Source organism: Hylobates moloch, unplaced genomic scaffold (genome assembly GCF_009828535.3).
Source record: "Hylobates moloch isolate HMO894 unplaced genomic scaffold, HMol_V3 SCAFFOLD_9, whole genome shotgun sequence".
Classification (NCBI taxonomy): domain Eukaryota; kingdom Metazoa; phylum Chordata; class Mammalia; order Primates; family Hylobatidae; genus Hylobates; species Hylobates moloch.
In genome coordinates this window covers 14,499,235-14,516,381 of record NW_026652284.1, presented here as the reverse complement: position 1 = coordinate 14,516,381, position 17,147 = coordinate 14,499,235, and the positions used below count along the sequence as shown (strand labels likewise).

At 42.8% G+C, this 17,147-nt stretch overlaps 1 protein-coding gene across 4 annotated transcripts in view; it reads right to left on the bottom strand.

The window, feature by feature from the left end:
* Positions 1 to 17,147, bottom strand: part of DDI2 (DNA damage inducible 1 homolog 2) — a 51,779-nt gene that overhangs the window by 31,232 nt on the left and 3,400 nt on the right. For all 4 annotated transcript variants that reach the window (XM_058443628.1, XM_032759020.2, XM_058443631.1 and 1 more), the window contains exons 2-4: positions 11,570 to 11,699; positions 7,849 to 8,085; positions 4,561 to 4,687 (exon numbers count right to left, since the gene is read on the bottom strand). In XM_058443628.1, coding sequence (XP_058299611.1) covers positions 4,561 to 4,687; positions 7,849 to 8,085; positions 11,570 to 11,699 — 494 coding nt within the window. The remainder of the gene's footprint in view (positions 1 to 4,560; positions 4,688 to 7,848; positions 8,086 to 11,569; positions 11,700 to 17,147) is intronic.

Sequence of the window (17,147 nt, the reverse complement as noted above, 5' to 3'; positions counted from 1 at the left end):
GTTTCGTAGTTCATTTGATCCATGAAATAATTTGTTTAAAAATTCAACATGCTGGCTGTGCACGGTGGCTCATGCCTGTAATCCCAACACTTTGGGAGGCCAAGGCAGGTGGATCACCGGAGGTCAGGAGTTCAAGACCAGTCTGGCCAACATGGTGAAACCCTATCTCTACTAAAAATACAAAAACCAGCCGGGCATGGTGGCATGCACCTGTAATCCCAGCTACTCAGGAGGCTGAGGCAGTAGAATTGCTTGAACCCGGGAGGTGGAGGTTGCAGTGAGCCGAGATCGCACCACTACACTCCAGCCTGGGTGACAGAGTGAGCCACCAAAAAAAAAAAAAAAAAAAAAATCAACATGCCAGGTGCAGTGGCTCACACCTGTAGTCCCAGCACTTTGGAAGGCCAAAGTAGATGGATCCCTTGAGCTCAGGAGTTTGAGCTCAGGAGTTTCAGAGCAGCCTGGGCAACATGGTGAAACCCCATCTCTCCCCACCAAAAGGAAGGAAAAGAAAACAAAAAAATCAACACAACTCTAATTCTTACATGAGAAAAGCAACAACAGGGAGTTCTTGCTTACTCCAACATCTCATGTTTATTCCCAATTTTTTTCTACTCCCTTAAAACAGCATGAATCAATCTCCTTTCAAAAACATTATCAAATACTACTAACATTAATGGAAACTAGGTCAGTGGCTGGGCAACTTACCTGAAGACTGAGACACTAACAAAACAGGTTTTAAGATTCAGGATAACCTACACTGTAAATCCAGGGTTGGTAAATCATAGCCTGCTGTTTAGGCAAAAAAAGTTTTATGGAAACACAGTGATATAGTGCATTTACATATTGTCCTATTGTCTATGGCTGCTTTCACATGGCAGTGGCGGAGTTGAACACGAGCAACACAGATTGTATGGTCTGCAAAGACTAAAATATTTACTATCTGCCCATTTATATAAAGTCCACTAAGGCCAGGCACAATGGCTCATGCCTATAATCCCAGCACTTTGGGAGGCCAAGGCAGGAGGAACACTTGAGGCCAGGAGTTTGACACCAGCCTGGGCAACACAGTGAGACCCTATCACTATAATTAGCTGGGCGTGGTAGCACAAGCCTGTAGTCCCAGCTATTCAGAAGACTGAGTCAAGAGATTGCTTGGGCCTGGGAGGCTGAGGCTGCAGTGAGCTAGGATGGCACCACTGCACTCCAGCCTGGATGACAGAGCAAGACACTGTCTTTTTTTTTTGCCGTTTTATGGTGCTGACCCTGTCTCTTCAACAAACAAACAAACAAACAAACAAAAAATAAACCTCAGGCCAAGTGTGGTGGCTCACACCTATAATCCAAGCACTCTGGGAGCTGGACAGATCACTTGAGCCCAGGACTTCAAGACACGACTGGGCAACACGGTGAACCTCGTCTCTACAAAATACAAGAAAAATTAGCCAGGTGTGGTGGTGTGCCTATAGACCCAGCTACTTGGGAGGCTGATGGGGGAGGATCACCTGAGCCCAAGAAGTTGAGGCTATGAGCCATGATCGTGCCACTACACTCCAGCCTAAACGTCGGAGGCCCTGTCTCAAAACAAATAAAAAAAAACTCTGCTGACTCCTGCTCTAACTACAGTTTCTGTCCTTTAATAATAATATCTAGCTCAAGTGAACTGATGGCTTTATCAGTCATTTTGCAACAAAATTTAAACTCAGAAAGTCAAAGGCACCTTCCTTTAGGCAAATATGAAAGCTATCGAACCTTGGTATTCACATACCCTGTGTAATCACTGGTGTAGCAAGCCAAATGAAACTTTAATAGACTTTTTATATAATTACACAGGTTTTATGCTATTGCACATTATTAAACATAGAAATAACCTAAAATTAATTGTATACTTCATCATGCATGGACTCCAACCCAAATGAGTTTCAACAAAAAAATCCTCTGCAATAACAACAGCTACTTTGGCTTTTCTGGGGTCCATATGTAGAGAGTCTCTTCACAGGTACAAGGTTTTCACCTTTCAAAGAATAGATGCGGCCAGGCGGCAGTGGCTCACACCTATAATCCCAGCACTTTGGGAGGACAAGAAGGGCGGATCACCTGAGGTCAGGAGTTTGAGACCAGCCTGGCCAAGATGGTGAAACCCTGTCTTTACTAAAAATACCAAAATAGCCGGGTGTGGTGGCGCATGCCTGTAATCCCAGCTACTCAGGAGGCTGAGGCAGCAGAATCGCTTGAACCTGGGAGGCGGAGGCTGCAATGAGCCGAGATCGCGCCACTGCACTCAGGCCTGGGTGACAGAGCAAGACTCCAGTCTTGGTCCTGGGGTGGGGAAGAGAATAGATGTGTCACTCTATTTCCTTCACTCAAGCCCTAGAAAGAAACATGAGCCATATGGACATTCTCTATTTCACTTCTATTCTTCTTATTTATTTTTTTGAGACGGAGTTTCATAATGACTTAGGACTGTCAATTAATTCTAGTGTACAATTATATTTCTTTTTTTCTCCTGAGATGGGGGTCTCATTCTCTTGCCCGTGTCGGAATGCAGTGGTACAATCATAGCTTACTGCAGCCTCCAACTACTGGGCTCGAGTGATCTTCCTGCCTCAGCCTCCTGAGTAGCTGGGACTGCAGGTGCATGCCACCACACCTGGCTAATTTATTTTATTTTTTGTAAAGACGGAGTCTCACTTTGCTGCCCAGGCTGGTCTCAACCTCCTGGCTTCAAGCAAAGTGTTGGGATTACAGGCATGAGCCACCATGACTAGCCTATATTTCTGATTTCAAATGTAGTAAGAAGAGTAAGAGGCAGGACATGGTGCTCACACTTGTAATCCCAGCACTTTGAGAGGCTGAGGTAGGAGATCAATTGAGGTCAGGAGTTTGAGACTAGCCTGGCCAACATGACGAAATGCTGTCTCAAAAAAAAAAAAAAAAAAAGAAAAGAAAAAAATTAAAAAGAAAAAAGAAGAAGAAGAAAGGGCTAAGTGCAGTGGCTCATGCCTATAATCCTAGCACTTTGGGAGGCCGAGGCGCATGGATTGCGTGAGCTCAGGAGTTCAAGACCAGCCTGGGCAACATGGTGAAATCCTGTCTCTACAAAAAATGAAAAAATTAGCTGGGCGTGGTGGCAGATGCCTGTATTCCCAGCTATTCGGGAGGCTAAGGTGAGAACACCTCAGTCTCGGGGAGGTCCAGGCTGTAATGAGCTGTGATTGTGCCACTGTACTCCAGCCTGGGTGACAGAGTGAGACCTTGTCTCAAAAAAAAAAAAAAAAAAAAAGATAAAAAGAATAAGAAGTTTAAAAAAGCATTTGATTTCTAAGTTGATAGATAGTATAATACAATGACCAAGTTAGGCTTCATTTAAGTAACCGAAATGATGACACAGTCCCTAAAAGGCTAAGTAGTCTAAGCATAGTAAGTATCATTGCTGTTATCTTTCTCTTAGTTATACTAAGTTCTTCACAATTAGCAACAAAAACTGACTTGAGGCAGGAAAAGCAGCTGTCCTGTTTTTCAGAGAATGACTGAACAGAATCTTGCTTGTGACTATCAGTGTGACTGAGGCTGGAACAGCGTCACTGTCCTTGCTTGAGCTGCATGCCCGACAATTCTGATTCATCAGATTTGGGAGAAGAGCCCAAGCATCTGCATTTTTAAAAGCTTCTCATGGGATTTTACTATAGCCCCAGGTGAGAACCACTGCATTACAGAAACTGAGAGCTGGAAACATGTCCAGCATTCAGTTTATCCACTGAGGCCAGTACAAGAAATGCAGCAAGAAAACAGACCTAGGACTACCAACGTTCCATCGGTGCAGAGCCTTCTCTAATCCAATCATGTTCAAGCCCTGGATTTATTCAGGACTTATACAATATGTCTAAAGAGAGAGAGTCAAATCAGCCCATGTAATATGCAACCAGCCTTGCTGTCTCACCAGATGGTGGCTTCCACTCAGTCTGGGGGTCATTTATCTAGAGCTGTGTTATGATGCTCTGTCTGCTAGTCAGGGAGTCTTCCTTAAAATTTTAGAACAGAAAGTTATTAAATTAAGCACCAATATCTTTGTCATGTCAAATCGAAATGCGTAGAAAATGAAAGAGGAGAGACTAACTAAAAGACTGAGGTTACTATCTCAACTGCAAAACAGAGAAGCTACCTCCAAGCAGATGCCCCACTAATGTCAGATAACCTGCAGTTTGGGAAATCTGGAGTCTCTAAGTCTTGTTCTTTTTTTTTTTTTGAGATGGAGTCTCGCTCTGTCGCCCAGGCTGGAGTGCAGTGGCGCAATCTCGGCTCACTGCAAGCTCCGCCTCCCGGGTTCAAGCCATTCTCCTGCCTCAGCTTCCCGAGTACCTGGGACTACAGGCGCCCACCACAACGCCCGGCTAATTTTTTGTATTTTTAGTAGAGACGGGGTTTCACTGTGTTGGCCAGGATGGTCTCGATCTCCTGACCTCATGATCCGCCTGCCTCGGCCTCCCAAAGTGCTGGGATTACAGGCGTGAGCCACCGCGCCCGGCCTAAGTCTTGTTCTTTAGATGAACAGGTCATTACCTTATATCTTCTTCTATCTTTGCCTGAGCTTCAAGGTCAAAGGGATCAGCAGAAAACAGACGAATCCTTTCTTGCTCTCTCCGGGCTCGGTCCTGCTGCTGCTCCACCAGGACTCTAGAAAATTTCTCTACAAATATAAGCGAGAAAAATCTTAAATACCACTATATTTTCAACCTTTATCAGTACTTTTCCACACCAAACAATTTCTCAAACTACAACTGTAAGAGATGCAGAGAGGATGCCTAAAGCTTATTTGAAATGAGCAATTACGGCCGGGCGCGGTGGCTCACGCTTGTAATCCCAGCACTTTGGGAGGCCGAGGCGGGCGGATCACGAGGTCAGGAGATCGAGACCACGGTGAAACCCCGTCTCTACTAAAAATACAAAAAATTAGCCGGGCGTGGTGGCGGGCGCCTGTAGTCCCAGCTACTCGGAGAGGCTGAGGCAGGAGAATGGCGTGAACCCGGGAGGCGGAGCTTGCAGTGAGCCGAGATTGCGCCACTGCACTCCAGCCTGGGCGACAGAGCGAGACTCCGTTTCAAAAAAAAAAAGAAATGAGCAATTACATTTACTTTCTATTCTCCGAGTCAAGGCTATTTCATCATTTAAATTCAGTGTAAAGAAAGTATTTGTGGCTGGGTGTGGTAGCTCATGCCTATAATCTCGACACTTTGGGAGGCTGAGGTGGGAGGACCGTTTGAGCCTAGGAGTTTGCGACCAGCCTGGGCAACAAAGCAAGACCTTGTCTCTACAAAAAATATAAAAATTAGTTGGGCATAGTGGTGCGTGCCTGTAGTCCCGGCTATTGTCGGATGGGGATTCAAGGGTGGGGGGATGGCTTGAGCCCAGGAGGTCGAGGCTGCAGTGCACTGTGATGGCACCACACACTCCAGCCTGAGTGACATGGTGAGACTCTGTTTTTTAAAAAAAAAAAAAAAAAAGAAAAAGAAAAAAGTATTTGCAAAAATCTTTTATAAGAAGTTATCTATCATATTGTTTCTACTCAGAGGTAACAACTTTCCAATTTAAAACGGTGGGGAGTGACCATGTGGCAGATGAATGTCCCCACTCCTCCCCTCCTCATTGTTCTCATTATCCTATTACCTAGAAACAATACAGCATTACATAATCTCCTTTTCCTCTTCTAGTTTCATTGCCTTTATAACATGCCCTGCCTTAAGCCAGATAAATTAAGTATAAACTATTTTTAGTCTACCTATATTTTGTGTGTGTTCTGATGAACTAATAGGCAGGAAAATTAGTAGAGAAAACACTGCTTGCTGTAAGATGTATGTTACAACAAGAGCCTATTTTGCAATTTCTTTTTTTTTTTGAGATGGAGTTTCACTCGTTGCCCAGGCTGGGGTGCAATGTCGCGATCTCGGCTCACTACAACCTCCACCTCCCGGGTTCAAGTGATTCTCCTGCCTCAGCCTCCCAAGTAGCTGGGATTACAGGTGCCTGCCACCACATCCAGCTATTTTTTGTATTTTTAGTAGAGATGGGGTTTCACCATGTTGGCCAGGCTGGTCTTGAACTCCTGACCTCAGGTGATCCACACGCCCGGACTATTTTGCAATTTCTTAAATGGTGGTACATTTAAGTGTGCAAACTTAAATGCCCCATCATCACTGTCTTTGGTGGTTAGATATGCTGATATAAGAGATTAAAAGATATTATGACAATGGTTATCTGAACTACTAATGCACACAATACAGATGGATCTAAAAAGCATTGAGTGAAAAGCCTAACATGAGCTGGGAGTGGTGGCTCACGCCTGTAATCTCAGTACTTTGGGAGGCCAAGACGGGTGGGTCACAAGGTCAGGAGTTTGAGACCAGCCTGGCCAACATGGTGAAACCCGATCTCTACTAATAAGACAAAAATTAGCCGGGTGTGGTGGTGCATGCCTGTAGTCCCAGCTACTTGGGACACTGAGGCGGGAGAATCACTTGAATCCGGGAGGCGAAGGTTGCAGTGAGCAGAGATCGCGCCACTGCACTCCAGCCTGGGAGACAGAGTGAGACTCCATCTCATGGAAAAAAAAAAAAAAAAAAAACAAAGCCTAACACGAAAGAGCAGACACTCTATTATTCCATATACATGAAGCTTAAAAACAGGGGAAACTAAACCGTAAGATTATCAAAACAGTAGTAACCTATAAGGAGAGGAGACTGACTAGAAAGGAACACAGTGGAACTTTCTGGAGTGAGAGAAATGTCCTGTGTCTTGACTGGCGTTACAGGAGTTTGTCAAAACTCAAGGAATTGTATATTTAAAATCTGAGTACTTTGCTGTAAGGTAGATTGCCAATTTAAAGACAGTCAATTGAGGAATGAGTCATTAAGTGTCTGTTATGTTTTTAGACTTAACCCAATTTAACTCATAAACGCAAGAGTAAAATAAGAGTAATTTATAGAGAAAACTCGATTCATAAAGATGGCTAAAAGTTGGCTGGGTGTGACCGCTCATGCCTGTAATCCCAGCACTTTGGGAGGCCAAGGCAGGCAGACTGCTTGAGCCCAAGAATTTGAAAGCAGCCTGGACAACATGGCAAAACTCCATCTTTATAAAATACAAAAAATAACTTGGAGTGGACTGAGGTTAAGGTGATTCAATTTTGCCATACAGGGCACTGAACCTTCCTGGCATCAGCTGGCTTGTTGGTGATCACTTTAATTGAAGATCTAACTAAACAGGTTAAAATATCAGTACTGGCACGGTGGCTCACACCTGTAATCCCAGCACTTTGGGAGGCTGAGGTGGCCGCATCATGAGGTCAGGAGATCAAGACCATCCTGGCTAACACGGTTAAACCCCATCTCTACTAAAAATACAAAAAATTAGCCAGGCGTGGCAGCGTGCGCCTGTAGTCCCAGCTACTTGGGAGGCTGAGACAAGAGAATAGCATGAACCTGGGAGGCAGAGCTGGCAGTGAGCCAAGATTGTGCCACTGCACTCCAGCCCGGGTGAAAGAGCAAGACTCCGTCTCAAAAAAAAAAAAAAAAAAAAAAAATCAGTACCTAGGTTATGTGCTGCCAAAAACAATGAGGAAAACAAAAAGTAAACCGAGGGGGGTGGCCTAGATGGATTTCACTCCTAAAACTCTATTGCTGTTTCCAATTAACTCAGCCTTTGACTTTAGTACTAATTTACCTCTCACAGAGAAAAAACTGGTATGTTCAATAAATCATGAGACACAGTATTGCTTGAGTCTCTTCACATTTGCTATGACACAGCTTCTTCACCTCAGGCCAGCCTAACAGCCTTCCAAATTTATAAGCTTACCAAGGTCTCCACTGAGCAGAGCTTCTGCCAGGGGTGGATTGCGTTCCTTCAGCAAAGACAGCTCATGCGGGTTGGCCAGCAACATATCTCGGAGCAAGGCTGGATTGTCCAAGCCCTGAGGAGATGAAGTTATTTCTCCAGGAGATGAGTGGGACTGCTGTGTTCCTGGTGGCTGGCGCTGCCGGGGACTTGATGTGCCAGGCACAGCTATACTACTGAAATCTATTCGGGGTAAGTCTGTTGGGGAAAATCAATTCAGTTTACTCAAATTACTCTACAAAAACAAGCACTTGAAGGAAACAGCAGAACACTTGCTCATACATGGTACGTGACAGCAGCAAAGGTAACTGTAGACTTCACCCTTGTTCTTTCTCACGTTGACTCTGAATATAAAGCCTGCAGGCTGAGAGTGAATCGATAGAAGAAAAATAGGGGGAAGGTGATAGTAGTAACCCCAAATTTTTAGCTTATAAAATATCTCACAATAGACATCAGGTTTTTAATTTACGTTTTTAAATAATTAAAGTGGCCAGGCGCGGTGGCTCACACCTGTAATCCCAGCACTTTGGGAGGTCAAGGTGGCTGGATCACCTGAGGTCAGAAGTTCAAGACCAGCCTGGTCAATCTCTACTAAATATACAAAAATTAGCCAGGTGTGGTGGCAGTCGCCTGTAATCCCAGCTATGCGGGAGGCTGAGGCAGGAGAATCACCTGAACCCGGGAGGTGGAGGTTGCAGTGAGCCAAGATGGCGCCATTGCACTCCAGCCCAGGCAAGAGCAAAACTTCGTCTCAAAAAAAAAAAAAAAAAAAATTAAAGCTAGTTTCAATAAATATAATTGCATAAGTCTGGATGTTGTTCTTGAGAAAAATCCTACTCTGGTCTGACATATGGTTCAAACAGCCTTGGCGCTTGGATCAAAGAATTTTTTTTTTTTTTTTTTTTTGAGACGCAGTCTTGCCTTGTTGCCCAGGCTGGAGTGCAATGGCACGATCTTGCCTCGCTGCAACCTCTGCCTCCTGGGTTCAAGTGTTTCTCCTGCCTCGGCCTCCCGAGTAGCTGGGATTACAGGCGTCTGCCACTACGCCCAGCTAATTTTTTGTATTTTTAGTAGAGATGAGATTTCACCATGTTGGCCAGGCTGGTCTCAAAATCCTGACCTCAGGTGATCCACCCACCTCAGCCTCCCAAAGTGCTAGGATTATAAGTGTGAGCCACCACACCCGGCCGGATCAAAGGATATTATATATGTCAAGTGAGCAGCATAAATATTAGATGCTAAATTTTGCAAGTCAGTGCTAAACGTATTGGCTCCGGGAAGTTCTTAATAGTTCTCTGAATTTATACTTTAATCTGTGCATTTCTGCTAACTCTTCTCATGCCCTTGGGGAGCTAAACAGTGTCATCATTTTATAGAAAAGAAAGAAGAAAAGGGACTTGCATAGGTTCTCAGTGCTGAGTACACCAAAAACTACCACAGTTTAGAAGCTACAACTCCCAGGTTCTATATGCCAGGCTGAACTGACCTTACTAAAATGAAAGGAAGATAAAAGGGAATTTTAATCCTTACACAACGGACTCACATATTCTATGACCCCATTTATATGAAATGTCCCAAATAGGCAAATACATAGAGACAGAAAGTAGACTTGTAGTTGTCTAGGCTGCAGAGCCTAGGGGGAAATGGGAAATGACTATAAGTGGGTATAGGATTTCTTTTTAAGGTAATGAAAATACGCTAAAATGGATTGTGGTGATGGTTACACAACCCATGAATATAGTAAAAAAAATCATTTAAATGCATGAATTGTATCTCAATAAAACTGTTATTTAAAAAAGAAAAACGAAAAGAGAAAAGTAAACAAGGAGAGCCAGAATGAGGGGCTAGGCCTGAGTCAATCGACATTCCTTCAACTCCAAAAAATATATTTGATGGTCAAACTTGTCTGAACAACTGAATACTTTTCTTAAAGATAATTGTGTTTAATGTTATAAATGACAGTACACTAAGCAATTCCACAGTGATCAGAATTATAGCACAATCCTTGCACTATTAAGGATTTTATATAAACTAAAAAGTCAAAAAACAAACAAACTTGTCTCAAGTCTGGGACTATCCTGAAGCCTTTTTGGACCTCAGATAGAAAAAGGGAATGCTTAAACTCATGATGTAACATTTCTACCCTTTATCAGGGATTCAACTAGCCACTTTGTTCAACTCCCAACCAAGGAAATGGTGAAGTGAAGAGGATGATCTCTGTGAGGTAGTTAATCTATACCAGCCAGAAAAACATATATGGGCGGGCCCTCTTTGCAGGTCAAGAGATTTTATCTCCACTCCTGTTATACATTATCTTGAGAGTCCATTCACTTCAGAAGAATTCTCAAAAACATGTTTACTTAATAGACCAGATCACTCCCGCCCCAACCTGTTGGCTCTCTTGTCCATAAGCAACAATACAGAAGAAAAAAAAAAAAAAAAGAAGTAAATTCCGGAATTAACAATCTCATCAAATCAACCAAACGAAGATGTGGTTTTTACTGACTGTCATAGTTGTTTAAATACGTTTAACTTCTTTCTAAAGTTTAACTGTGGCCCCAAGGGACTGATGTCTTCCAGATCTGGTGGAGCCGGTCCTTGATAGTCTCAGTAAGCTCCAGTTTCAGGCTGAATGGAAACTCTGTGGCTAAAACTGCAGTCAGTCTGTCATCACCCAGACTCTGCCAGCATCTGTCACCATAAACTTTAAAACTGGTGACCTACAGGCTAAACACTATTTAAGAAAATCTATCTGAATATGGCAGCGAATGGAAAAAAAACCACGCATTTCACCAAGCTGTTTCACATTAAGACCTTATAAACATTTTGTGGATCATGAACCACTTCAAGTATCTGAACAAAGCTATGACCCTCTCTCTATCCAGTGCACACACATGTTCACATCCACACAATTCTGCATATTATTTCAGTGACATAGAACCTACTAAATCCCAATGCATAGATTTCAGACTATAAACATCTATTATAAAAGGAGCATCAAAGATAGATAAACGTTTCTTTGTATGTGATTAACACAGCTAGTAGGAAAGAACCACAACTTGGTGGTCAAGCTGCTTAATGTTTATCAAGTTCAGCATAACGGAAAAAGCATCAAATTTTAATTCCTGTGCCCTCACTTAATAGCTATGTAACTTTAAAGACACCATTTAAAATCTGAGCTTATAATTATAAGTTATTATGCAAATTATTATGTAAATCCCCCCACAACCAAGTTATGAGATCATGTGAAATGCAGCTCCAAGTGCCTAGCTGGCTATAAAATGCTCCAGAAAGGCTGGCCAATGAAGGACAGACACAAAGTAGCAAAATCATAGGCTTATGTATTCTTTCAAGTCCTTCCCAAGGATAAAGATTATTATATAATTATTGCTGATAACAGAAGCTAATATTTATTGAGGGCTTCCTATGTGCTAAGATTTTACATGCATTAGCCTCACGTCAGCTTTAGGAGTTGGGGTTAATTACGGCATCTATCTTACAGAAGAGGAAACCAATTTAGAGACGTTAAAATACTTGTTCAAAGTTATACGGCAGGGAAAAGGCAGAGTCAGGATCTGTATTCTGTAGTCTGAATCCAAAGGGAATCCAAAACTCTGAGGCGCTATGCTCTGCTACCTGCTGATGGTTGTGCTGGGGGATGCTCAACCACCAGATGTCTTACTTGGGAACTGCACTGGAGGTCGAGGGTCTGCATTCTCCTTCTGTCGTAAAATCACAACGTCCCCATCTTTCAAGCCATAAGAAGCCAATGATCTGTGGTTGTCTGTGAGAGGTCTTTCAGCATAGACGATCTACAACAAGAAAAGATGTACAACAGTATAAAGCACTGAGAAGTAACACAGCGCAAAGCAGAAGGACCGGTTTCCCCCTGAATCAGATGTCACATTCCTTTCAAACCCTCCAGTGGATTCCCACCACATCCAGAACAAAACCCACAGTCCTTCCCGTCACCTACCAGGACCAAACAATGTGGCCCCTGGCTCCCCTTCTGACTTGGCCTTTCACTATGACTGCTGTTCCTCAAACAACAGGGATCAACTTCCCCTTCAGGGCTGTTTCTCTTGTTTTCTCTACCTGAGGAATGTTCTTTTTCCACTCATTTTTTTCCTTTTATGTCTCTGATCAAACATTACTCTTCAGAGTTCTTCCCTAATATGTTATTTGAAATGTACTTTCAACTAACACAATATATATTTACTTATTGTCCTTCTGCCCCATTAAATGTAAACTACTTGAGGACAAAGACTTTGTTTCATTCACGAGATCATAAATGCTTAGAACAGGGCCTGTTATATAACTGATGCTCAAATATTTGTTGAACTAAAGAATGAGTGAATTTATGGAAATGGATATAATTTTAGATTTAATTTGTAGCAGGGAGGAAAAGGGAATGATTTATTCTGGGTATGCTAACTAACTACAGTACTATTAAATAAAGTGTGCACTTTGAAATAATCTTGTACACTGGCAAAAGGGTCCCAAATATCATCCTTCCCGCACTGCAATCTTCCTTCTCTTCTACCACCCTCAAAGTTTTATCACTCTGGGCCGGGCACGCTGGCTCATGCCTGTAATCCCAGCACTTTGGGAGGCCAAGGCGGGTGGATCACGAGGTCAGGGGTTCGAGACCAGCCTGGCCAACATGGTGAAACTCCGTCTCTACTAAAAATACAAAAATTAGCCCAGTGTGGTGGCACGTGCCTGTAATCCCAGCTACTCCAGATGCTGAGGCAGGAGAATTGCTTAAACCCAGGAGGCGAAGGTTGCAGGGCTGAGATCTCACCACTGCACTCTAGCCTGGGCAAGCAAGATTCCATCTTGGTGGGGTGGCGGGAGCGGGGAGACTGGAAAATAAAGTGAAACTAAGAAAATAACAACTAAATACAAGTGGAAAAAAGAATTAGGAATGTATTACTAATAAAAATATTTTATGATGTGTAATCAAACTGAAGAAAACCTGAGAGCACAAATAGATGAAATAATGTGTTGCAGATAGAAAGAACAAAGGTACGCTATAATTTTATCATGAAAAAACATAAAATCTGCCCTGCATTATTACATACTCCAGAAAGGCATTCAGAATAAACTCAGGCTTTGAAAGGTTTTCCTCCTAATGATTTGCTTTTCACCAGGCCACATGCGAACTGAGGAACATGAGTTCTATCCTTGCCAGTAACTCCCTGCGAGGGGCATGACACTCAGTGGGTCCAGGCCTCACCCTTCCCATGTGTCAAGCAAGCAGGTGGGCTAGATCATCATTACAGCTGTCCCTTCCAGTTCTCTCTGCTAACATTATCATTCTATGTTTCTTTACAGCTTTCATAGTAAGGTTACCTGAAATAAAAACTGAAAACACAGCATTCAAACTGGAAAAAAAGTGATTATGCCATATCTGCTCTCAGAATTTACAGACATGAGGAACAGAACAGGAAAATGAGTTCCTACCAAAATCAAATTCTTCTGAATATGAGCAAATTTGTAGGCCCAATTATACAAGTTTTATGCATGACTTGAAAAAAAATACTATTAAGTTCTTAATGCTCAACTCGCTGAGTTAAAACACATTTCGGATCTGGTATGATGGCTCACGCCTGTAATCCTAGCACTTGGGGAGGCTGAGGTGGGAGCATCACTTAACCCATTTAGGAAAGAGGTTGCAAATTTTTTTTTTGTGAAAAAATCATACCTTGGCAATGACCTTGAGCGGTGGGATATAACTCCCACAAGCTTAGCGTTCCATTGGAACGCTAAGCACAAATGGGTTAAGCCCTGGAGTTTGAGACTAGCCTGGGCAACATAGTGAGACCACATATCTAAAAAAAAAAAAAATTTTAAATAGCCAGCCATGGTAGCATGTGACTGTAGCCTCAGCTACTTAGGAGTCTGAGGCAGGAGGATTGCTTGAGCCCAGGAGGTCCAGGCTGTAGTGAGCTGCGGATGCACCACTGCACTCCAGCCTGGGGCAACAGAGTAAGACCCTGTCTCTTAAAAAACAAAAACAAACAAAAAAAGAACCACATTTCAACAGACTGCAACTGTCACTCCCATCATCCCATTCACACACCCTTATTTAAACACAAATTTCACAGTAAAAGTACATCAGCATCAACACAGATTTTCGGCAAAACAACCGAGAGTCATATTATAACTTGTGAGACTGCTTGGAAAAAATACATAAGCCAGAAGTGATGAGCGTCACAGGTTGAGGTGTGCAACAAGAAAAAAGAGGCATGCCAAGAGAAATGGCAGGTAGGCAGGCTCTTACAGCATAGCATCAACACCGTGAAGCCACTGTCAACAACCTGCTCTTTAATTTTCCAGTTTCAGAAATTCAACTATCAGTATATTTAGAGATACATGAACAGTCTCCTGGGAGCAGAAGCACATTTTAACGATTTTTTTTTTTTTTTTTTGAGACGGAGTCTCGCTCTGTCGCCCAGGCTGGGGTGCAGTGGCGGGATCTCAGCTCACTGCAAGCTCCGCCTCCTGGGTTCACGCCATTCTCCTGCCTCAGCCTCCTGAGTAGCTGGGACTACAGGCACCTGCCACCACGCCCAGCTAATTTTTTTTTTTTTTTTTTTGTATTTTTTGTAGAGACGGGGGTTTCACCATGTTAGCCAGGATGGTCTCGATCTCCTAACCTTGTGATCTGCCCGCCTTGGCCTCCCAAAGTGCTGGGATTACAAACGTGAGTCACTGCGCCCGGCCACTAACTGTATTTATAAGAGAAAATTTATTTATTTACAAGGAGGAATCAAACTCAGGAGAATCAAAATGATCCTATGCAGGCTGGGTGCCGTGGCTCACGCCTATAATTCCAAAACTTTGGGAGGATGAGGTAGGAAGATCATTTGAGGCCAGGAATGCAAAGCCAGCCTGGGCAATACGGCAAGACCCCATCTCTAAAATAATAATAATAATTAGCTGGGCATGGTAGCATATGCCTGTAGTCTTTATTTGGGAGACTGAAGCAGGAGGATCACCTGAGCCCAGGAGTTCGAGGTTGCAGTGAGTTACGATTGTACCACTGCACTCCGGCCTGGGCAACAGAATAAGATCTTGTCTCTTAAAAAAAAAAAAAAAAGAAAAAGAAAACTGCAATGGGAACTGTCTGATTTCAAAGCCCATTACTCGAGTAGTATCATACACAGCTTTCCCAAACATTACCCCAGAGTGGCCTGGTGAATTAGCTGTGTGATTTTAACAAGTACTACTAAGCCATCCATTGCCACTAAGAGACTCTATCCACCAGGAGGATCAAAATACTGTCCACTGCTCAACGCATCCCCATGCCCTGCACATGAAGAAACACCAACTGCCCGCTCTGACTCCCACTTCACAGATGCCATACTTCACTCCATCACTGCTTAGTGGCCACAATATTTCCTCAGCAGACAATATCATTTTTTAAAGGAAGGCAGCATGATCTAACAATAAAAATGCAAAATCTAGATAACCACCACATTGAGCATGTCTATGAAATATGAAATGTTGCTTCAGTGCCAATTTCCTGGAAACACTAGACTGAAGAACCTGGGTGAGGAGCACGTGTTCCTCACACTGACGAAGCAGCAGCTGTGCTCCATTTTAGTCTAAGGACATAAATGAGATCAACTAAAGCTTAGCTAAAATTGTAATTGCCACAGAGAACTGATTTCTTTTTGTTTAAATAGGCTTGAGTCCAAGAACGACAATTATTTTGCAGCAAAAGTCCCAAAATAAATCCATGTGATTGTCCAACCGAACATTCAGTATCTGCTAGACATAGCTTCAAATCTCTACCAATCAAAACAAAAGGTGATCCGTTGCTGGCATTCTCGATCCTTCCACCATTCATGTTACCCAACTCAACAGCTACAAAGCCCAGAATTCAAGTTTTGCCAGTTATAAGAACATACAACAAGAAAATGTATACAGCTATGAGTCTTAATCAGCAAAACTGGCACAACTGCTGGTACTTACTCCAGAGGAGGCACCCCAGAGACTGAATTATAATCTTAATCAACATTTAACAATAGACTAATTAATAAAACTCCAGAACTTTCAAGCATGAGGTCAGGTGTTTTCTGGTCTCTGAATGAGAGCCTTCTATTAATAAAAAGCTTAACAATAAATTTCTAGCATTACAGAACATAAACTGGTAGACCAGGTGCAGTGGCTCACACCTGTAATCCCAACACTCTGGGAGGCAGAGGCGGGAGAACTGCTTGAGGTTAGGAGTTCAAGCCTAGCACTGGCAAAACCTTGTCTCAAAAAAAAAAAAAAAAAAAAAGTCGCAGCTACTTGGGGAGGATCCTTTGACCCCAACATGTTGAGGATACAGTGAGCTGTGATTGCAACACTGTGTTCCAGCCTGGGCAAGAGCGAGATCCCATCTCTAAAACATAAACAATAAAGATAAAATAAGGACCATAAACCGGCCACAAAACACTTGGAATTACATCTGAATGGCTTCATAATAGTATTACCATTAATCAAATACCCAATATCTACCAAGTTATCTACATATACTACCCCATGTAATAGCCAATTTGACTTGTATAATCTAAATTTACTAAAAAACTTTCAAAGACTTTATGCCTTTGATCTGGCAACTGCATATCTAAGAATTCATCCCGAGAAAACAGAAATCGAGGCTACAGTCTTAAGTATATGGATGTTCATGGCATGTTAACTTATAACTGCTTCCAATTTTCCCCAATATCATGCTCAACAAAAGGGAGATTCCTAAATAAATTACAACACATCTATATGATGGTATATTATGTAGCCTTTAAAATTATCAATTTGGGGCCGGGTGCGGTGGGTCACGCCTGTAATCCCAACACTTTGGGAGGCCAAGGCAGGCGGATCATTTGAGGTCAGGAGTTTGAGACCAGCCTGGCCAACACAGTGAAACCCCCATCTCTAAAGAAAATAAAAAAATTGGTCAGATGTGGTAGCGTACACTTGTAGTCCCAGCTACTTAAGAGGCTGAGGTGGGAGGATCACTTGAGCCCAGGAGGTTGAGGCTACAGTGACCTGTGAGCGCACTACTGCCTAGGTGACAGAGCAAGACCCTGTCTCAAAAAAACAAACACACAGAAGATAAAATAGTGGTTTACAAACCACAAATCATGCCGTGTGCATTTCCAAGATCATACAATTACTGCTATTATTTGCCTTTCATTTGAGGGTCCTTGTATGTTGTGCCTACTTTTTCCATATGCCACCTACAGAGGTAAATTATCATGATGTTT